General features: G+C 60.5%; 1 protein-coding gene across 11 annotated transcripts; it reads right to left on the bottom strand.

The window, feature by feature from the left end:
* Positions 1–68: 68 nt before the first annotated feature.
* TNS2 (tensin 2) lies at positions 69–16488 on the bottom strand. 11 transcript variants are annotated; one of them, XM_060024830.1, is made up of 31 exons: positions 14468–14504; positions 13470–13643; positions 12271–12351; positions 11702–11810; positions 11164–11201; positions 10233–10271; positions 9907–9945; positions 9704–9753; positions 9284–9473; positions 8956–9006; positions 8541–8663; positions 8389–8453; positions 7479–7562; positions 6810–6922; positions 6655–6715; positions 6316–6391; positions 5930–6059; positions 5772–5837; positions 5577–5690; positions 4154–5365; positions 3862–4012; positions 3150–3739; positions 2945–3034; positions 2505–2630; positions 2207–2299; positions 2003–2080; positions 1757–1834; positions 1179–1347; positions 1020–1088; positions 884–913; positions 69–708 (listed from the first exon to the last, which is right to left on the bottom strand). In XM_060024830.1, the coding sequence occupies exons 1-31, from the start codon at positions 14471–14473 to the stop codon at positions 570–572; spliced, it is 4434 nt and encodes a 1477-aa protein (XP_059880813.1). In that variant the 5' UTR covers positions 14474–14504; the 3' UTR covers positions 69–569. The 11 variants fall into 11 exon arrangements, 10 of the variants coding, with proteins under 10 accessions (XP_059880813.1, XP_059880814.1, XP_059880815.1 ...); XM_060024831.1 differs by having other exon boundaries at positions 9284–9455; positions 14468–14503; XM_060024838.1 differs by having other exon boundaries at positions 599–708; positions 1173–1219; positions 14468–14507.
* Positions 16489–21534: the final 5046 nt, after the last annotated feature.

Raw genomic sequence — 21534 nt, 5'->3', positions numbered from 1 at the left:
ACAGGTGTGCCCCTGGGAGACCTGAGGCTTTGACCTTCCTGGAAACAAGGCATGACTCCAACTCCGACTAAACGTTATAGAAACTCTTTATTATTAGACAAAAATAGACTCTTTTTTAGCCCCCTTTTCATGTGATCCCACTCTGATCTCTCTGCTCAGAGGGGAGGCAGAGGAGGGAGTGCCTTGCTCCCCACACTCTCCCCTCTCCCTGCCATGCTGGGACCTGCAGCTGGGTGGAGCTAGCAGGGCCTGTCTCCGCCAGCGCTGATGTTCTCGCGCAGGCAGGGCCATCCCCATCTCCTCCAGGCTCCACTGCTGATGCCTTCTCACCCTTCACACACCCATCTCTGCCATCTGCTCACATGCAAGGTCATCTCATGGGCCCGTCCACTTTGCTTAGCAGGCTGGGGGCGGGGAAGGAGAGCAGTGTCCCAGGCCGGTGTCCGCTCCCCGTTCCTAGGGGAGGGGCTGGATCCCGGGTCTCCTGGGTCCAGGCCAGGGGAAGTGAGGGCTGTGGGGTGCTGAGAGGGGCGCAGTGTCGATGTGGGCTCGGAGCTTGTGGCCTTCCTTCATTTTCTCTGGCCCAGTAGAACTTTGGTGATGAAGGTGACAATGGCGCCTGCAGGCTGATCTGGGTCAAGCTCTGCAAAGAGGTGACACACATTCTCCCAGGGGCTTCCCGGCTTCTTGGCCACGAAACCAAAGATCCTGGGGGTACAAAGGCAGGATGGGGAGGGCTTAGCATCCCTTCCACAGGGACTGCCACGCCAGGGTTGGGGAGGAAGGAGGTGCCTCGATGCCACGCCAGTGCCACGCCAGTGCCACGCCAGTGCCATGCCATGCCATGCCAGGGAGGGGCGACTGCACTCCCAGGGAGGCTTACTTGGAGGTGGTCCCGTCCGGGTTGGTCCATCTGCAGAAGGAGAAGAACTGTGAAGGGATGCACCCGGGGAATAGCTACCAACGGAAGAGCTGAGCTGGGGACTGTGGGGCGAAAGGGCTGGGAGGGAGAGGGTCACCTCCGGTCCTGAGGGTCAGTGCTGGCGAAGGTGATGCTGTTCACTGGATAATGGCGGCGAAAGAAGAGCCTGTGAGGAGGAGGGTGGGGAAAGTCACCCGGAAATCGGGGCCCCAGGGCCTGCACCCCCCCCCCGGGGGGGCTTGGCACGCACACTCACTTCCTCTGGTTGTCCGTCAGCGTGATGCCCTGGGCTGAGACCTTGAAGTGGACAATGGCTGGCGTGGGGCGGGGGCTGCAGCTCAGAGCTGCGGAGCTGGCCCGCGCCACCGCTTGGGGGCCTGTCAGCGACTCCGTCTCCACTGAGGTCAGGTAGAGCACACTGCAGGCTGGGGGGGCGGGGGGTTGGAGGGAGCAGCGGCTCTGCCTGCCCCCAGGTCTATCTCCCCTCGATCCCCCCACCCCACCGGCTCTCGCACTTTCCCCAGCCAGTGCGCTCGGGATGCATGTCACACAGGCAACCTGTTAAAAAGGCCGATTCTGTGCCTCCCCCAGATCCACAGTCAGAGGTGCTGGAAAGAGGCCTGAGAACCTGCGTCCTAACAAGCCCCCTCCCCACAGAGCCTAGAGCAAGGACTCCCTCTCCCACTGTGCCTACAGATGCAGGGCTCCCCCGCCCTCAGGGGTTAGACGCATCCGCCAGGGCCCACCCACCCACCTCAAGGCCTTTCAGTGCCCCATGTATCAGCAACGGCCCCCTTGGTGCCCAGGGGGAGGAAAGGAGGGAGAGGCCCGTACCGGCGCCCTGGCGCAGGAGGTCTGCCGCTGTGCTCATGTTGGCGGGCGCTGGGGCCTCTGGGGCCTCCTCCAGAGGATCTGCGGGAAACGGGGGCCAGTGGGGAGTGGCAGTGCTGGGAGATGGAGAGCAACCCCTGCCGTCCCCGAGGGAAGGCAGGCAGGCAGGCGGGAAGCCAGGGCCTAGGGATTCTGCCTTTGCCTGCAGTGGGTGGGGAGAGGTGGGAGGACAGGTGACCGGACACCCACCTTTGCTGGGAATATGCAGGCAGCAGGGCAGGGACAGCGGGGAGATGGAGTGCTGGGAGACCAGGGCCGACAGGCTGCCTGCAGGGGAGAGGCGAGTGGGGTCTCGAGGCACCCGGAGATACCCGCGGTCTACCTCCTCCCTCCTGACGCCTCTTGGCCTCCCTGGACCAGCCCAGTGCAGCCTTCCCAGCCCCTGCTTCTCACCAAAGTAGGGCTCGCTGGGGCACCCCTTGATCTTCACCCCTTTGGGCCCAGTCTCAATGAGAAAATGGCGGACCAGCTGTTCCAAGGGGTCCCCTGAGCGGAGGGGAGGGGAGGGGAGAGGAAGGCTTCGTCAGATTCCAGGTTCTGCTTCTCGCCTGCTGGAATTCTTTCCCGAGCAGGAGAGGACACTTGCTCCCTCTCCCCACTAAGAAGCGACATGGCCCACCCTGCCTTGTCTGGCCTCTGGTACCTCCCCACACCCCACTCCCCGTTTCCCTCACGGTTGACCATTCTGTACCTTTCCAGGGCTGGGCGCTAGGTGGGGGCGTAGCCACCTTGAGAGCCAGCCCATAGGCTCCTTGGAATGAATGACTGTCCCTGATCAAGAAGGCCCCAGGGTCCTTGTCCTTCAGCAGGGCAATGGCTGCAGGAGGTTGGGAGAAGTCTTCTCAGCGGCCGACTGAGCCCCAAGGAGCCCCTCCGCTCTGCTGCCCAAGTTCCCCAGGCCTCTGGCCCTAACAGCTGCGGCGACAGCACCCGGGACGCCGCTGGGGAGTCAGCGCACAGAGCGCTGACAGTGTTAGACCTCCTTGAGCCCGAAGCCCAGAATCACCAGCTAGAGAAAGGCTCGGCCCAGAGGAGGCCCGCTGAGACGGGGAAGAGGCACCGACTGGAGGGATGGGCTCCAAAGCCGAGCCAGAGCCCTGGACGGGGGGTGGGCGCAGGCTGGCTTCTCACCTTGGTCACGGGACAGGTGTGGCTTATACCAGAACTTGGACGTGTCCTGGACAAACTTGACGTTGCTCTGGCTCTCTTGCATAGGGGGCTCTAGGACAGGGACGGACTGAGCTTGGCCTCAGGGCTCCCCAGTCCCCATGCCATGCCCCTCCCTGGGAAAAAGGGTTCTCCCGAGGTGGCCCCAGCCACCTGAAGGCCTTTATACCTGGGGGTTGGGGGGCATTATCCGGGAGCAGAGGTGCAAAGGTGACATGGTGACTCGTGCCTCTGGCTGGTGGCGATGCCTGCTCTGGGCCCCAGGGTCCCGGCTGTTGCCCAGGCCCCAGCAGGTGGCGCTTCTCGGGAAGTGGGGGCTGGGTAGGGCCACTGATGTCATAAGATGCAGCCAGAGGGAAGGCAGGTACAGGTGAGCTCCGTGGCAGCTCTGGGCTAGCCACAAGCCAGGGCATCTGAGTAGGCACAGGGGTGAGGGGGGACCCGTCTGGGCTGTCCGGGGAGTCTCGAAGTCCCTGCCAGGGGGCGTGGCGGAGGCCGGGCAGGGTGGTGGGTACAGGGCCCCTTGGACTGGTGCTGTCCGAACGGCCCCCTGGGCTCCTCTCCTGAGGCCAGTCGTTGGGTGAGCTGGGCGGGGAGGCTGGGGAGAAGGGACCAGGGGCCGGAGGCTCAGGCCCACTTCTTGCTGGCAGCTCTGGAGCTCTTTCAGCCCCTCCCTGGGAAGCAGGTGGCAAGGCCTCTCCGGGACTCAGTCTCTGAGTGGGCGCCAAGGTGGGGGACCTAGTGTCCTGCCGTCGGGCGCTGCGGGGTGGGAGGGCAGGTGGTTAGTAGAGCCGCAGAACCCCGTGAGAGCTGCCCCCACCCCAGGCTTCAGGGTCTGCCCGGACCAAGAGGTGCCTGAGCTGCCCAGCCCCTCTGGGTACCTCTCCTTGCCCTGGACTGGGCTGCTGGTGTGCAGGGGCGTGGAGGGACCGGACAGCTCAGAAGAGGCACTGCACTGGGCATCTCGGGGAGACCGAGGCAGGGTGCTGTGCCCGCTGGGGCTCTCCCTCCAGGACACCGGCTCCGGCGACTCTGCAGGGAAGGTGAGAGGAGGGGCTGTGAGCCAGGAAGAGCCCCTTCTGTCTGGCTTAGCTCTTTCTCACTCTGTGCCTTCCCCCACCATCTTCCAGAGCCCTCCTCTGCCCTGGGCACTCCCCATCCCAGTGCCCTCACCTGCAGATGCCAAGGGTCCTGCTGGGGCCAGGTGCCCCGGCGGCGGATACCTGTCCCCTCCCTCCTCTGCAGGGATCTCGTAGCTGAGGTTCCTGGATTGGGGGTAGGGTGGGCTGCCGGGGGAAATGGAGCCAGCCCGGGGGGAGTGGGCACCAGAGCTGGGATACCTTCTGCCCTCGCCTGGAGACCCGCAGCTGTGAGGCGCCCGGCCATACGCTGGGCAGTAACTGGGAACCGCTCCTCCATAGCCGTATGTCACCAGGGCAGGGTACCCTGGATGCCCATACCTGCCTTCGGGGCACATGGCGTAGGAGCAGCCCTCATGCCCTTCCTCGCCTGCCTTGGGCGGCTTCAGGCAGCTGTAGCCGGGCACTGGGGCATGGTGGTGCCCACAGGAAGGCACCAGCAGGGGCAGCGGGTGCCCAGGCCGCACCGGGTGCAGGAGGGCCTTGCCAGCCTCATCCGCCCACCCCTCTCCAGCCTCCCTCTCCAGGCGCAGCCCATAGAGGGCTGCCGTGGGCAGCGCTAGCTTCTCCTCACAGGCGGGGCATGAGCACAGGGCAGGCAGCCCAGGGTCCTCCAGGATCACCACCTCCCGGTAGCCTGGGGCGCGGTAGCCAAAGTCCCCGTTGGCCGGTTTCCCCAGCTCAGGCGGGTAGGGGTACGGCCCCTCGGACAGCGATCGGCAGAGGCGCCTCTTCTCCACGGAGGCCTCAGCATAGCCCTGTGGGGGCCCCTCGTAGGCCCCGTAGGCCAGCCGCCTCCTCTCCAGGGTCCCCTCTGGCCGGTAGTAGCCCCCATTGGGGACCCCGCAGGGTTCCCGGTAGCCCTGGCGGCAGGAGCAGTGGCGGCTGAGGCCAGGCCTGTGTCCCGAATACATTCCAAGGCGGGGGCCTCCGCCCGCCGGGGGCTGCTCTTCATCATCGAGGATGGCCGTCTCACGCCCAGCTCCCCGGCCCCCGGCGGCCACGCCACAGCCCCCCAGGAGGCGCTCCAGCTCCCGCCGCTCAGCAGCTGTCGGGGGTGGCCGGCCAGGGGACTCGGCGGCGGGCTCGGCGGTCAGCGTGGACGAATGGCCAGAATCGCTGCTGACAGAGAGCAGCGGGGGCGGGGGCGGCTCCGGAGAGGGCGCCGGCGGGGTCTGGCGGGGGGCCCGCTGCACCTGGGCGTAAGGACTGCCATCCAGGGGCCCCCGGGTATGGGTGACGGAGTCTGGGTGGGGAGAGGTCCGGGAGGGAGGGCAAGCAGGCAAAAGGGGGTGAGAGAGAGAGAGAGAGAGAGAGAGAGAGAGAGAGAGTGTGTTAACAGGGGACAGCGCAGGAGACTCCAGCTCAGGGGGTGTCTCCTGGGAGGGGTGTCTGCCTGGGGAGGGAAGAGTGTGCCCCCCAAAACTCCACCTCCTGCCGCCCCGCGCCCCACACACCATCCACACTGTCCTCGTGGTGCAGGTTGAAGTTCTCGTAAGAGTCCCAGCGCACGGCAGGCTCTGCCGTGTTGTAGTCAACAGAGACCGAGGGCTCGTTCCGTGGGGTGCTGCCTACGGAAGGGCACCCGGGGGTGAGGCGCAGGGAGGGACGACTCCCCTCCGCCCCCAGCCGGGGCCAGGCCTGGCTCTCACCTTTGATCTTCTCTGGGCTGGAGGAGAAGACGAACTCCACCGAGGCTTGGAAGGGGAACCTCTCGTCTGCGGGGAGTGGGCAGTGAGGAACCAGGCGCACGCCCGCCCGCCCGCCCTCACCTGGGCTCCAGCCCCCAAGCCACTTGTCTCCAACTCACCGGCCCAGGCCTCGTCCAGCTGGTCCTTGGGGAAGGTGAGCCGTGGTCCATGGATGGTACACGTGTGGAACTGGACTCGGAACACGAGGGTCCGGTCAGTCCCCCGGCTACCCCTGTGATAGCACGTCACCTGGGTGAGGGGAGGGAGACCGGCGTTCAGGCCCTCGTGTCCACTCACGTCTCCTCAGTGCTTCCACCCTGGGGACTATCTGGCCACGGCTCTGCCTTGCCTGAACCCCAGGGTGACCTCCCCATCAGGAGGATGCCCTCTTTGCCCTCCCATCGGCCTCGAATTGATGGCTCACCAGAGACTGTGCAGCTGGCGGCTCATACCACCGCCCCTCACCCCACCCCCAGGACTCTCCCTGTCGCTAAGGCCCCCTCACCATGACATCGCCTTTGAGGAGGAGAGCCGGCTCCAGGCTGATGCAAAGCTGCTGGGGACCAGGGCCTGCAACATGACTGGGGAAGAGAGAGGGCAGAGGTGAATCAGGGGCACTCGGGTACACGGGTGGCTGTGAAGAGCCAGGAGGCAGTTGGGAGACTGGAGACTGAACACTGCCTTAGTGAGAGCCCCGTAAGCATCAGCCTCCCCACCTATAAAACGGATTCTGTGATGCTATTAGTTTGTGGGTGCAGTGGCTGGAGGCCCAGCTATCTGGGGAGGCTGGAGAAACAGGGACCCAGGGAGCAGGGAAGCAGGGGCCCGGGAACAGAGCCCTCACTAGATTCCAGACGTGTAGACAAGCTGCATGGACTGGTAGATCTTGAGGAAGGGCTGGAAACCTGGAGGGGCAGGAAGGAGAAGGCACGTGAGGGGTGCTGAGTGGAGGGGGTGGGCGACAGCCCGCTCCCCGGAGTACATTCCAAGCAGACTCACCCGTGCCAGGTTCAAAGGCTGGCAGCATGGGCACGAGCACATAGTGCAGGAAGAGAGGGCTGCTGTTCATTCTGATGGAGCCGGACAGCAGACCACTGAAGTAGCTGATATACCTGGTGGGGGGATGTCAAGGAGGACGTAAGCCCCTTCCTCTGGAGATCCCCTGGTGTCATCTCAACCACGAACGCTGCCCCAGCCACCTTCTCCTCGGCGCTTCCCTCCCATCTTCCAGCTCAACAGAGATTTATTCCTTGCATCTAACCTCCATCCTTCTTGCTGTCTCTGAGGTTTTGTTCTTGCTGTTCCCTCTGTCTAGAATGCTCTTCCCCCAGATCTCTGCCTCACGTTATATAGTGGTGGGCCCTGACTGTCCTGTGAGTCTCCGTTCACCACGAGACTCAGCTTTATTTTTGTATAGATAGCACCTGTCATCATCCAAAACGACCTTGTCTCCTTATTCACAGGTTTATTGCCGTCTACCCCACTAGCATGTAAATAAGCCCCGTGAGAGCAGGGACCCTGTGCTTGTTCTGCGTTCTCAGCATTTGGCACAATCCCAAGCACACAGGAGGCGCTCCATGTAGGTGTGCGGCATGAATGCGAGAACCTCGGCCTTCGTAGCCACGGAGGGAACTGCTCCTCTGGCCCGTCCCCACCTAGGCTGCTCACCGGCGCTGGGAGGGCTGCAGCTCCGAGGCCACCTTGTCCTCACAGAACTTCCGCATGGTAAGGGTAGCCAGCGCCTGGTCCGCCCTGGGGAGAGTGGGACCAGTGTGGGGTCTTAGGGGCTGGTCTCCAACCTGGTCTCCCATCCCTAAGCCCCAGGGGAGGGAAGAGAGGTGCGATTTCCCCCAAGTCTAGAGGAGGCCCAGAGTGGTGGTGAAGAGAACTAGAAACCCCAGTCACTTTACTAGTTGTTGGACCTCGGGCAATTGTTCCCTGAGTTTTAGTTTCTTCCTCTGTAAAATGGGACAATATGACCATGTTATGGGTTGAATCGTGTCCCCGCAAAAGATATGTACCTCAGAATGTGACCTTATTTGGAAATAGGGTCGTTGCAGATGTAATTAGTTATGATGTTATACTGGAGTAGGATGAGCCCTTAATCCAATATGATTGGTGTCCTTAGAAGAAGAGAAGAAGAGACACAGACACACAGACACACAGGAAGAAGACCATGTGACAACAAAGGCAGAGATCGGAGTGGTGCATCTGCAAGCCAGGGAACACCAAGGACTGTTGGCAGCACCAGGAGCTAGGAAGAGGCCAGGAAGGTCTCTACCCAGAGTCTCAGTGGGAGTGTGGCCCTGCTGACACCTCAGATTTTAGACTTATAGCCCCCAGAACTGAGACAACAGGTTTCTGTTGTTTTAAGCCACTTAGTTTGTGGCACTGTGTTACAGCAGCCCTAGGAAAACTGTGGTGAAGTACAAGTGAGAAGAAGGAGGTGGAAAGGTCAAGTTTATAGTAAATGGCTCTTCTGAACACTGAGGTGGGCTTCAGAGGAGATGGGCTCGTCAAGGGCCAGCTGGAGGAAGGGTCACTGGGGAAGGGGGCGCTCGGGGCTGGGGAGCCTTACCCTGCAGAGATCTTGCTGTAGTGCATGTAGGCAGAGACGATGACCCCGAGCTTGCCCTTGCTCCCCTAAGGACAAAGAGACAGGGATGCAGGGCTTGCTGGGGCTCCTGGCTGAGGGCACCCCAGCCCTGCGAACTCGCGCTCCCAGCTCACCTTGCAGTACAGTACGACCACATGCTGCGGGTCAGCACTGAGCCACGTCTCCATGGCTTTGCAGATGGAGCACAGCTTGTCCAGCGGGGGCGCGTGCAGCTCAGGCCAGCCAAAGTCCTGGACCTGAGGGGTGCAGGAGTGGGACTGGGGCTGGTGGCCACCAAAGAAGAGGTGGGTGGGGGTGGAAGAGGGACAGGCTGTAGGGGCCTGGAGACAAGGTCAGGGGCCTGTTGGCTGTGTCCATGGCAGCTTCAACATTTCCTTCACCTGGACAATGGGTTGATACCTGATGCACCATGCTTTGGGGTGTCCCAAGTGGCGTGTCATATGGGAAAGTGCTTCAGAGTGAAGTAGATAGCAATTGCTACTATTAATACCGAGGAGGCAGGGGGTGATGGCTTTAATCCCTTCCTACCTTGGGGTTTAGGCGGGTCAGGTCATGTCTTTTCTCTGAAAGGTTGAAGAGCTGCAAGTAAAGTGGGGTCATTAGGCGAAGTGACCCCAGGCAGCGAGGCGCGATGATGCTTGGAGGTGGTATCACCCGCTGTGACCCTAAGGAAGGGTCTTTCTCCAAAATGAGGGGGTCGCTAAGGCCCAACCTAGCTCGTACAGCCCAGTCGGCGGTCCAGGTTTGCGCCCGGGCCCCGCCCACTCGGGGCTCCGCCTCCGCGGCGTGACGTCAGGGAGGGGCCTGGACCTCCCAGCCCTCTCGTTGGCTGACTGAGGCAGGTCCCGCCCCTCACCAGGTACTTGTCGCGGTGCTTGGATTGCAGCACGTGAGCCAGCTCGCGCAGGTGTCCCCGGTGTCGCTGTTCGTCGGGCCGCGCGGGGAAGGCGGCGGCCAGGATCCGCTCCGTCACGTAGGTGAGGTCCAAGTCCCAGCGGCGCTCCATGAGAGGATCCAGACTGAAGCTCCTGGGGAGGAGGCGAAGCCTGTGTTAGGAACAGGGCGGAGAGTGGGGGTGGGGCGGGCACCGGAGGCTGGTGTGGAGGAAGGGTGTTTGGCTGACTACAGGTGAGGTCTCCTGGGTCCTGAGAGTGGGTGGGACCAGCTGGGGGGCGGCGCTGGCCTGGAGAGCTTTGTTGGGGGGCCCTGCCCTGGGCTGAGGTGTGAGGCCAGCGGAAGGGGCTCCTATGGGACCACACCCCGCGCCCTCACTTACCTGGGCAGAGTGCTGCGTTGCTTTGAGTAGTTCAGAGACTTGGTGGATCCCTGGTGGATGAGATGAGACTTTGCACACGTCTTTTGTGCCCCTCACTCTAGGCTCCCCACTCCAGAGTTCCATGAACTTTTGCCTCAGAAGAAACCTAGGTCCTTAGTCCCAGAGCTACCTGCTTCCGCCCCCCTCCTCCAGCATCACCTTACCAGGTGCTCTATGCGCCTCACAGGGGCCGTGTTTCTCCGCTAGAGGGAGATGGGGGAGGAAAAGGGAGTGGTTAGGGAAGGGGCGAGGACCAGCCGGCGTCCCTGTGAGGAATGTACTGGGGGGGGGCGGAGTCCTAGCCCCCAGCAGGCCCAAGAGGACGATAGCAGAGGGCTCAAATTTTTTCCCACTGCCTCAGGATTGACCACTATCCACATTAGTCCATTCAAGGTAACCTCCTGGGGGCCCTCTCTGTGGCCACCAGACCTCTGGACACCGCCGCAGCCAGGTTCCTTGCCTCGGTCACCCCATCCCAGAGCATACTTACCAGCTCCGTGGGAGGCAAGGCCTGACAGGACGAAGTCACCTGGAAGGAGACGGGAGTGAGGAGCTGAGCTGCTGGTGAAGTGGGCTTTCCCAGGCTTAAGGATGGGGCCACCCCTCAGCTTCAGCGAGAAGTTGGAGGGGCTGTCAGCAGATGGGCGCAGGCTGCAACTGAGGTTCTTCTATTTAAGGGAGCCTCCCCTCTGGCCTCTCGGTCCCCCACCCCTGGGCCCCCCACTTGTTACTCTTGGCTTCCAGTCCCCTGCCCACACAGACCCCCATTCATCCAGCTGCAGGGCAGGAGTTATATATAGAGCCATGCAGGCAGGCCATGGCTAGGGATGGACACTGGCCTCTTTCACTGGGAGACCCCGCCCCTGGGCACACAGCTCCCCAAAGCCAGCTCCAAGGCCCTAGGACCCCTCACACTGCAGGAGGAGGACCAGGGCACCTCCCCAGAGATGCAGCTGTCTCAGGTTCCCAGTGGACAGTGGGTGCTATCTACACCTTGCACCTTCTGCCCAGCCTTTCCAGGGCCCAGGACAAGACCCACTCAGGCATCCTGAGGACCCTTCCCCAGAAGGAAGGCACAGCCCATCCGGCTGCCAGTCTCCGAAATCCTGCTCTGACACCCACCCACCCCACCCTTCCTCCTCCTCGCTCTCCTCCTCTTCCCCACCCCCCATCCACTCGCCAGCTGCAGCCTGGGCACCGCACCAAGACAAACGCTGCGCTGTCGCTGTCTGCGCTGCCTGGGCCAGCCCTCCAGGGGGTGGAGTAGGATGGTTCTTAAAGGGCCCAGTACAGTACCCTCTCCCACCCAGCAGGGGTTCCCCAATGATGAGAAGGGTGGAGGGTTGATGCCAGTGTGGTCGGAGAAGCCTGTTTCAGAGGAGGAAGGGACCCCAGTCCCCCTCCCCACAGCAGGTACCCACCTTTGCTTCACATTTTCTGTGTGTCGCAACCTTGCAGACTAGAGGGGATGGAGGGGAGGAGAGGGGTTAGCAGGGGCCCACTGGGGCAGTGGAAGGGGTGGCCCTCTCCCATCTCCCCAGGCCCTGGAACTAGACCTTGGGACTTCCAGGACTCCGGCTGTACTGAGCTGGCTGGAGTGGGGGAGCAGGGGCAGAGTTCAAGGGAAGCGCATGGCAGTGGTGCCCTACTGCCCAGGCCAGGGAGGGAGGGAGCCAGGGGTAACGTTCTAGGGTGGGTGCGGGTGAAGAGGAAGCAAGGGAGGAAAGCCTCCAGTCTCAGGTGACGTGGGAAGGTGATTTAGAGTACTGGGTCTCCTGGGGTGCTGGGGGAGCAAGGGCTGTTTGGAGGGGACGCAGTTCCTCTTGGCTCCCACGTGGCCCAGCCCAGGGGCAGCACGCGCAGTACGGGTTCTGTTCTGCGGTCTGCCTGCTGGGGTTGTGCAACCCAGTGGTGCTGGGTGATGCTCGCAGAGTCACAGCATAGGGCAGGGCGCCTCACCTCGGCATGAGACGCCTGTCCCATCGATGGTCACCTTACACACTGCACAGACCGGTGGTTTCTTCCGGAAAACCTTCTCCCGGAAGCTATGTGGCTCAGCTTTCCTAGGCTAGGTGGAGGGACAGACAGACAGAGGTGTCAGTTCCCACGGGCCCATCTCCAGGACCAGGCCGGGGCCCGAGCACTGCACAGTTTCTCTCTTCCATCCCAATAAAGCCCCCAAACTCGTAGAATGCACTTGGCCACAGCTGTTTCCGGGCAGTTGTAGGGCTTGTCCTAGACAGTGCATAGAACCTGGCCCCTTGCGTCACCCTAGCTGGGTCAGCTCCTCCCCAAGGGATCACTTAGGCCCCTCACGTGGCCCTGGTGTGTGATACCCTTGCGGTCACTGCCACCCAAGCCCTAGAGCTTCCGTCCTGGTGTGGGGGGATGGTGCTCCTTGACTCTGCTATGAAGACAACCTGTTTCTCCTCCCATCTTGCCCTCCCCAGCTGGAGGCTTCGGTAGAGTGAGCAGGGAGGGGCTCAGACATGAATGTACGGTGTCAGTCACACAGCACCCAGACTGACCCGGCAGGAGGGCCTCAGCCAGGCCTGCTCCCCTGGTCCCGATGTCCCAGTCCTCCAGGCGGCTGACACGCCCTCCTCCCCCTAGTGTCAGAACAACATGTTTACTCATTGTGCACCCAGGCGGCAGGCAGCAGTTGTGTAAGGAGGGGGCGGTAACGCTCAGAGGGAGAGGCAGATGGAGGCATGACTTGGAAATATTTCGCTGCCTTACTGCTCCGGGATATAGTAAGTGCCCGGGATGTAGTAAGTGCCCCGTCACTTGAGGAGGTTCAAGTGGGATTCCAGCGTTGGAGGGGGAGAGGGTGGAGCAGATGCTCCTGGGCCCCTCCCCACCCAGAGTGCAGTGAGCGGGGAGGCTGGGATGCCCCCTATGGCCCAGGCCTACCTTGTCCCATCCCTCCCATCTTCTGGGGACCATTTGCTTCCTTGCCTCTTCTCTCTTCTACCTATTTTTCTCCTTCTCTGGCGTTCAAGTTCCTGCCTCCCTCCCCCATTGTATTGTCTCATGTTGCCCTGAGATGCTTCTTTGGGGGTGAGGCTGAGAAAATGGGAAAGGCAGTGAAGGGGCCTCCAGGCCCCTCAGCCTGGGGATGCAGGCAGCACCTCTGGTCTCTTGGCTGTCCCTGAAGCTTCTGGATTAAACCCAACTTGAACTCTTCTGGGCTGGACCAACTCTGCCAGACCCACTAGGAAACCTGGGTGCATTTGGGCATTAATGGCGCACACAGGTGATAGCGGTGGAAAGCCAGTCAACTCCCCCGCTTGTCTAAAGCACTCCTGAGACCTGGCCGCCTCCCTCCCTCCCTTCCTTCCTTCTCCACCCCCATCCCATCTCCCTCAAACTTCTCAGCTTAGGGACGTCCTCTCTGGGGTTCCAGAATAGTACCCAGGAAGGTCCTACGATGATGTATACCTTCCTGGGTGCAGGGCTGGCCTGGGCTAGGGCAGGGAATGTGTCAGGGGAGCTGAAAGGGACACCAGGTTTTGCTCTAACCCTAACGTCTGCTGCTCACGCCACAGCCAGACTGGCCACTCCAGAGCGATAGCGTAACGAGGCGATGCGAGGGGATGCGGGATAAGGGGAGAAGGCTGAGGAAGCCGAAACTAGGAAGGGGGTCTGGCCTGAGTCCTGGCCCCCTCCCCCACTGCCCACACCTCCGCCCCTGCCCCTCCTCTGTCCAGCCAATGGGCCCTCCTACCCTGTTGGTGGCCCGGCTGCTGTCCCTCCTCCCCAGGGCTCTGAGCAGCCTCTCCACTGGGCCGCTGGACTTCATGGTGTCCGGCTGCCTGGGGTGCCGGCCGTGGGGCCCGAACAATGCTGGGGCCTGGCCCGGGGCTTCCTGGAAGCGGCCTGGCGGAGGCAGCCACTTCCCCTGGGTGGAGAGTAGGCTGTCTGGCTGGTGTGAGGAGAAGCCCAGCCCTGGAAGTGGAGGGGAGTGCAGGCGGGAAGGGGGCAGGTCGCTGCTCCAGGAAGTGGGGGCGGGTGGGGGGGGGTAGGAAGTGGGGGAGGCCAGGAGATCAGATTCCCAGGATCTACCCTGCTGGGAGTGTCAGCCCAGGATCTTTTGCCCCCAGCCCACCCTGCTCTGGAGCTGCCCCATGCCCAGGGATCTGCCCTATCCAGGGATCTGTGGGATCCTGAGATCCAGCCCCCAGTGGGGCGGGGCAGGGGCGGGGTGGGAATTTAGGTCTCAGGGCAGGGCTCAAGGGCCAGCGGGGAACACCGCGTCCCAGCCAGGCCAGCCTCCCGGCCTGAACTCTCAGGCTCTCTGGGGACTCTGGTGGGGGGAGTGGGAGCTGGGAATTGCCACCCCAGCCAGCTCAGGACTGAAGTGCATCCTGAGGGTTAGGGAGAATGGGACTGAGGGCCAGCTTCCTGCCTCAGTTTTACCAGTTGTGAAGAAATAGGAAAAGGAGAACGTGCACTGGCCCCCTGCCCCCACCATCTACACTGGAAGGTCAAATTCCAGCCAGAGTCCGCTCTGCGCACAGGAGCGAGCCATTCTCCTGCCCCAGCCCGAGGCATTTGGGGCCCTTCTCCTGAGAGCTCCCCAGCTGCTCTGCTCCTGACACAGTACCCTACTCACCTATTCTCTGGCTTGTTTCTCTCAGGTCTCTAGCTCTTTTGAGCCTTGCCACCCCAAGCTCTAGGTCTGGGCCCCCCCCGCCCCCCCCCCCTCCCGAGCCTGAACGCTACCTTCATGGCTCTCCCAGCTCCGCTCTCCTTCCTCAGCAGCTGTCCCAGGGCCCGAGAACCGGACAGGAGGCCCCCCTCCCAACACATACTCCACGCCCCTCTGCGGGCCTCCTGCCTCCCTCCTGGGAATGCGGCCAGCTTCCTGTCCCGGAAGTTAAGGGAAGGAGGTGGATTGGGGCCTTGGAAAGGATGGGGGGGGAGTAATCTTCCGAAAGTATAAGGGGTTAATAGCCTGGGGGTCCTCAGCCCCAAGCCTTGGACAGCAGCTCCCCAGAGCAGTCCAGTGGAACAGTCCAGTGGCTTGAAAGAATGTGCAAACGTGCGTGTCCCGCCCCCATTTGCAGCGTATTACTGAATGTCCCAGGGCTCTGGAAGCTCCCCCAGCTCTGGCTTCTCCCACCAGGTCCTCCTTAACCTTCCCTCTCCCTCCCTCGAGCCCATCTGGGTTGGTCTAACCCTGCCGCTGCTGCCGGGATGAGCCCAATCAGGACACTTCCTTGGGCTGCCTGGACTGGGTTTACCCTGAGGCTTCTCCCTTGAAGCTCTAATTCTCCTTCCAGGTCAGGAAGTCTGCCCCCAGGGTACCTTAGCCAGAGGGAGGCCTAGCCTGTAACTGGAGAGGGGCACTGGCTCTGCAACACACTCCCACCCCACCAGCCCTGGCTGGGTCCCAGGACATTCCAGGCCCCTGGCCAGTGTGGGCAACCAGGCCTGGCCTGGTGCAGTCCCCAGCCCTGCTGGGATCAGGAGAGGTGCTGTGGTAGTGGTGGGATGGCCCTTCTCCCCTCCTATTACCGTTACCCTGGCCAGGACCCCTCCAGCAGGCTTCTCTCTACTCCTGCTGCCTCCCGAGGCTGAAAGTCCCCTCACCTGGCAACAGGTCCCCAGACCTTCTCTGACCCTCACTCCTGTCCTCGTGGGTGGCTCACTAGCCCCCATGTTGGGTGGCCAGGGAAGCATGGCTTTGAGTCCCTCCCCACCCTGTGGAGCACCTCTGAAGTGAGATGGGATGGGAGAGCGCTGAGCCTTCAGGCAGTGCTGAGAGGAAAAGCAGCTCGCTGGGGCAGGCCTGGGAAGGCCAGGCCAGACCCCTGGGACCCTCACCCTCCTCCCGCCTGGAACTTTCCAGAGCCCGTCAGTCTGTCCCCCAGCCTGGCCTCCTCTTACTTCCCAAGCCCTGGGTTTGTTTGGAGAACCCCCTCCACCCAACACTCCCCCTTCCTGGAAATAGCTGTGGTTGGATGAGCGGCTGGGAGCCCAGCCGCGAGGAGGGGTGAGGCCCAGGGAAGGAGACAAGGAGGGAAGGCAGAGTGTGCGAGTGTGCCCAGGGTGACCTGGAGAATTGACGGTGGAAGCCGAATCTGCCTCGGTTTCCCCAGATGTGAAGTAAAATAGCAAAACCCTGACTCGCACTCTCCCCGGCCAGTTCCCGCCCAGGTCCCGGGCCTGCAGGGGCGGCGCGAGCGCGTGCGTGGCGGGACGGAGCGGCGGCGTGTGCGCCCGGGACGGGCGAAGGCGAGACGGCCGGGCCGGGGAGTGACCGCGGGCCGGCCCCGCCCCCTGGTCACCTTTCCGGCCTCCGGGCCCCGCCCGCTGCCGTCCCCGGCCCCGCGGCTCCCGACCCCCGGCCCAGCGCGCCCGCCCCGCTCCCCGCGCCCCCTCGCCCCACCCGGTGGCCCCGCGCCCCCTGGCGACCGCCCCCGGCACTGCCCGCCGGGCCGTGACGCACAGGCCGCCGCCCTCCTGCCCGGCGCAGCGCGGCCACTCACCTGCGGGGGGCGCCCGGCGGGGCGGGGGCGCGGCGGGGCGGGGCAGCAGCAGGGGGAGCCCCCGGGCCAGCCCATCTCGTCCGGGCCCGCGCCGAGCGGACGCGGAGGAGACGGGGCGGGCGCGCTGCGCTCGCCCCTGCCGCTCCCTGCGCCGCCCTCTCCTCCCTCCCGCGGGCTCCTCTCCCTCCCTCTCTCCCTCCTTCCCGGGCTCCAATCCCCACGTGCCGCCCGCTCCCCGCCCCTCGTCCTTCTCCTTCTTCCTTTTCTCCTCCCCACCTTCTCTGGCGAACCCACGCGCCCAGGAGCTGGGAAGGAGGCATGCGGGGACTGGCAGAGACCCTTGGAGATCGGAAGAGACAGAAATGCGGGGAGAGATTTTGGGAGAGGTGGACGCGGAGAACACAGGCACAGGAAAATCTCAAAGAGTCCGGAAGAGACTGACCCAGAGGGACACAGGCAGAAAAACTTACGAGCCAAACAGACGCAGAAGAAAAGGTGGACACAGGTCCAGAAGGCACTAGAAACAAGGGTGCAGAGGACTGCCTCGGCCTCTCTCAGTTCGGCCCCTCCACGGGAATGCGTTTGGGAGTGGGCCTGACCCCGAAATCAGGGGCCACCTGCGGCCTAGCCTAGTGGGGCTAGCGCCACCTACCCACCGGGGCTTCAAACGAAGGCATCTGGTATCACTTATGTCCCAAGTCGCTGGACGCACTCCTCTGGTCCTCTGCCACGGGAGACTTCTCGAATGCCACCTAGTCTGCCCCAAAGGACTCACAGCTGAGGACCTTCAGGTCAAGTCCAACCTCCCAACCCCACGCCTAAGCTGCTCCAGTCGGCCCAAACATCGCCCTGCTTTGGACCTGGACTGTCATTCCTGTTCCCTAGGATAATTCTATTAAAGTCTTCCTCTCATTTAACTCAAGTTCCAGGCTTTCCAGTGGACATGGAAATTTATTCTGTGGTCTAATCTCATTCACTTCTTTTGCAGTGTCTGGATCTGGTACTGGATAGGAACTTCCTGGAGCTGAGTTAATGGGCTGTGGGGCTGGTTTGAGTTGTGCCACCCTGGAGGGGAAGGTAGAGGGAAAGGATGTCTTTCTAGAAGCTCAATCAATCTATTCCCATTCCCAGGTTCCCCAGTGTTCTTTAGCAGTGAGCACTTCCTGACACTTTCTCCCTCACCCTCCCCACTGGATTTTCCATGATGAAAACTGGTGGGGGAGGGGGGCAGGCGGATTCTGAGGAGCCGGTGCCCAGACCTCAATGCCCAATACCTGCTCAAGGCAGCCAGTATCGCCCGCGCTAAGGCCTTCTATCCCTCCCTGTCTCCTCTCTCAGCTGGGTCTTTTCTGTGCTCATCTAGCCTTTGGCAAAGGCTGAGAAGTCTGGTTCTGATTACGAGAGAGTGGGGCACCTGATGCTAATCTGGCGGCAGGGAAGAGGCTGGGAAGCTGCGGATGGTGACAATGCAGGTCCCCCAGAGACTGGCATTTGGGAGGGGTAGGTGTGGCTGGGACCGGGGAGCCTTGATCTTACTGCTCTTGACTGAGTTGGTGTCCAATAGGCAGAGATTAGAGCGGCAGGAGTCACTGGGATCTGGAGGAAGGGCTGGGGGCCAACGGAGCGGGGGAGGGAAGAGGTAGGGAGGCACTGGGAGAAGGTGAGAGGCCAGAGTCTGGAGAAGGCCAGAGGAGAGAGGAGAACCACGGGGATCAGAGGCTACTGGCGAAGGGGCAGGGCTGAAGGTCGTTCTGTGTATTTTGGTAAGATTTGATTATGTAATCGAGATAGCCAAGATAGGAAAATTCACTCCGTTCTTTGGAGCCTAAGTCTACCTCTTTTAAAATCTTGCTCTTTCCAGAGTTCATTAGGGTCTTTGGCTGGGCCCTGGGATGCACGCCAAAGGGTAGGTTTTAGAGGTACCAAAGGAGAGACTGGGACCCAGAGAAAACGTACTTGACTGGATCCCAGAATGATGGGAGGGCCAGAGCCTCACACTCATGCTGGTATTGCTGCCCCTAAGAGGAAATTTTTTTTTTCAAACCCGGCCCCTCAGCAGTGAAAGCCCCGACTCCTAACCACTGGACCGCCAGGGAATTCTCGCTAAGAGGCACTTCTGAGGTTCCAAGGAATTGGGGGAGGGTCGTAAGATGGGTAGCGGAACTTCCAGCCCAGACTTGATTCCTGCTCTCAATGTGGGGACGGCGGAAGGGGGCTGAAGGGGGGAAGCTGATGAGGAAGGTTGAGAGTGAGAAAATATAGAAGGTGGCTTGGAGGGGGTGAAATTATAATGGGTGGCACGTGGCACATAGGGCCAGCCAGGCATCCTGACTACCAGCTCAGAGCAGAGGGGACTTTAGAAAGGAAGGGGAAAGGGAGGAGAAAAGCAGGATCATGTTAGTGAAGGTGAAACAAGTTGAGCAACACCCTCTGACCCTTCATGCAGGGTTTCTTACCTTAACTATGCAGGGGGCAGCCCATCCTGGCACGGAAGGCTGAACCCCCTCTTCCCTGGTCTGGGGTGATCCCATGCCTGTGACTGAGTGTGCTCAGATCCTGGGGGTGGGGGACTATAGGAGAGCATTGAGGGAGTAGGCTGGTCTGGCTGGAAGAGGTCAGGGGAACTTCAGGGGAGGGTTTGGGCTCTGGGAACCAGGAAGAGTGGGGGAAGGGGAAGAGCTGTCTCCAGAGGCAAGATCTCCTAGCTGAGGACAGAGGATATATTGTCCAGCTGGGAGGTTGCTGCAGCTGGGCGGGGAGCTGCACAGCTCGCCTCTTCCAAACTCTTTCTTTCTGCTGAGGCTGGGGGGTGAGGGAAGGCACGTCTTCCCTCCACACTTGTGGCCCTGGGGGCTACAAATTGTTGCTGAGAAACAAGGTTTTATTTGAGAAATAATGCTTCCCAGGAGCAGATGTGTATGTAGCTCTCCCACTTCCTGAGAAACCAGATGCTGTGAGCTCACTTAGCGCTCGAGGTGACGCCCTCAGCACTAACTGGGACCCTGCCTTGGGATCCAGAGCCTAGTGTTTGACTCTGTTTAGAAGAAACTAGGCCGTGTGGATTGGAATACACGAGGGGCCCGACCAGACTGAAGTTGATGCCAAACCTGCAGCCTCTGATGGCTCAAGATTTACGTAGGTTGACAGGGCTGACCCATCCTGGGACCCGTTTCCCCGGCTGGGCTTCTGAAAGAGTCCACACATTCTTATGACTGAGGATGGGGGCCATACCGGTGCCTACCTTTCCCTTGAACTTGAGTACCCTGTTGGGCCATAGTACAGGGAGTTTTCCCCCCTGCCTTTTCTGTGCACAACCAACATGAACCTCTTTCCGGTCAGCCTTTCCTAGCTTCACCCTTTTTTCCATCATCATTTACCAAGACCTCAGTATTACACAGTGAGGGGAGTGGCTTGAAATGAAGGCTTTGGAGGATGTGACTGAGGCTGCTGCCTGCGGTGGAGCTGCAGTATGCAAGCGCTGCCTTGTAGGCTGTAGGTACAGGTAGCCTGGGCCGGAGCTTTTCCTCCCTACCCACAGGGATCACAGCACACCAAGCCACTTATTGCTCGACTTCAGAAGTCAACGCACCAGCAATAAACTACAAGAGCAGCTGCTGCTGCAGTTGGCCCAGGAAAGCCACCTGTGTCACTGTGCTTCCATCTCCTTACACCTCCCGCCCCACACTTCCTCTTGGCTCCAAGTCCCCAAAACTGTCGACTGAGGTTTCCGTGGCTTTCTCTGCTCCCACCCCCTTGTGACCTTAAGGATTCTCTGCCACTGTTCTAACCTCTTTCCTGCCTTGCAACAATGAACAGTCTGTCCCTAGCTGTTTGGAAAATTCCCGCTGCCTGTGCATTAAAAGTGGCCTCAGTTGTAACCCACACCACGCTGTCAACCGTAACTCCACTCTGCCTGTGTGGTATAGCCTAGGACAGCAGACATATCACCTCTCCAGACTGAACGGTGGAGGTTTATGGAGACACCCCCTCAAGGACATGAGGACTTATCCCTAGAGTTCCCGCTTAATCTTATGACGAAAATAAACGGTACAGGAAATGGAACACAGATACTCTCAAGTATTAAAGGTAAACACCAGGTAAAAACAGAGGGGAGGGCTTCCCTGGTGGCGCAGTGGTTGAGAGTCCGCCTGCCGATGCAGGGGACACGGGTTCGTGCCCTGGTCCGGGAAGATCCCACATGCCGCGGAGCAGCTGAGCCCATGAGCCATGGCCGGTAAGCTTGCGCGTCCAGAGCCTGTGCTCCGCAAATTCCCAGTTCTGGGGCCTCAATCAACAGATTCCTCTTGTACTCCCACCCTCCACCTGCATAAAATGGTATCCAATACTGAGAGGGAAGTTCAGAAAGGGGTGTGTGTGTGTGTCTGTAGAGCAGAGTATCAATAGGGAGTGGAATAGTGTGTGTGTGTGTGTGTGTGTGTGTGTGTGTGTGTGTAGAGCAGACTATCAATAGGGAATGGAATAAAAAACACAGCATGAGGCATGCACGCCAAGACACTTAAGCATTAAAGTGAACTTTAAAGATCAGATTTATTTGGAGAAAACAAAAAACCCCACAACCTAAAGGATGGGATTTTACATCTCAAGACATCTCCCAGGTATTAAGTCTACAGATTACAAATCATTTTCATAGAAGATATTTTTGTACAAATTTTACATGTATTGAGGAGCGGGTCATAAATCCCTGTTTGTTTTAACAGGGTGGCAGGGTAGAGGAATGGGGGAAAAAACAGCTTTTTTGGACACATCTATTTGGAAGCAGACATGAAGAGGGCAAACCCTACTTTTTCATCATCTATAGCAAATGGTTAAAAAAAAATACCCTCTCAACCTTGGGTATCTCTAAAAGCCACTTCCTAGCTACTACCCACTCCAAGCCAATTATTTAAAGTTACTTCACTTGGTATGTCTTTTATGTCCACTGGGTAAATGATTCATTATGCTCACTGCTGCAGCACTCATAAACCAGCACCCCTGCACGGCTGTAAAGGGTCTAACCTAGGACTGATGCGAGAAGAGACCAAGGTGTCTTTCCTCTGCAGGTACCAATATTGCCTGTAAGGACACCATCTGTTGAGCTGACAGTACCAAGGTGCACATAAAAGCAGGCAAGTAAAGCTACTGTGTTGCAAGAGAAGCCAGGACCTTGTGAAATTGTTCTTCTCCATTATCATTTATTCTCTCAAGGGGATGCTAAAAAAACAGAACCAAAAAAAAAACACACATTGGTCTAGGCCACATTATAAATCCAAACATTGGTGTGGGATTTCACTTGGAGAA

Source organism: Delphinus delphis, chromosome 11 (assembly GCF_949987515.2).
Source record: "Delphinus delphis chromosome 11, mDelDel1.2, whole genome shotgun sequence".
NCBI classification, from domain to species: Eukaryota; Metazoa; Chordata; class Mammalia; order Artiodactyla; family Delphinidae; genus Delphinus; species Delphinus delphis.
This window is presented reverse-complemented; position numbering and strand designations above follow the sequence as displayed.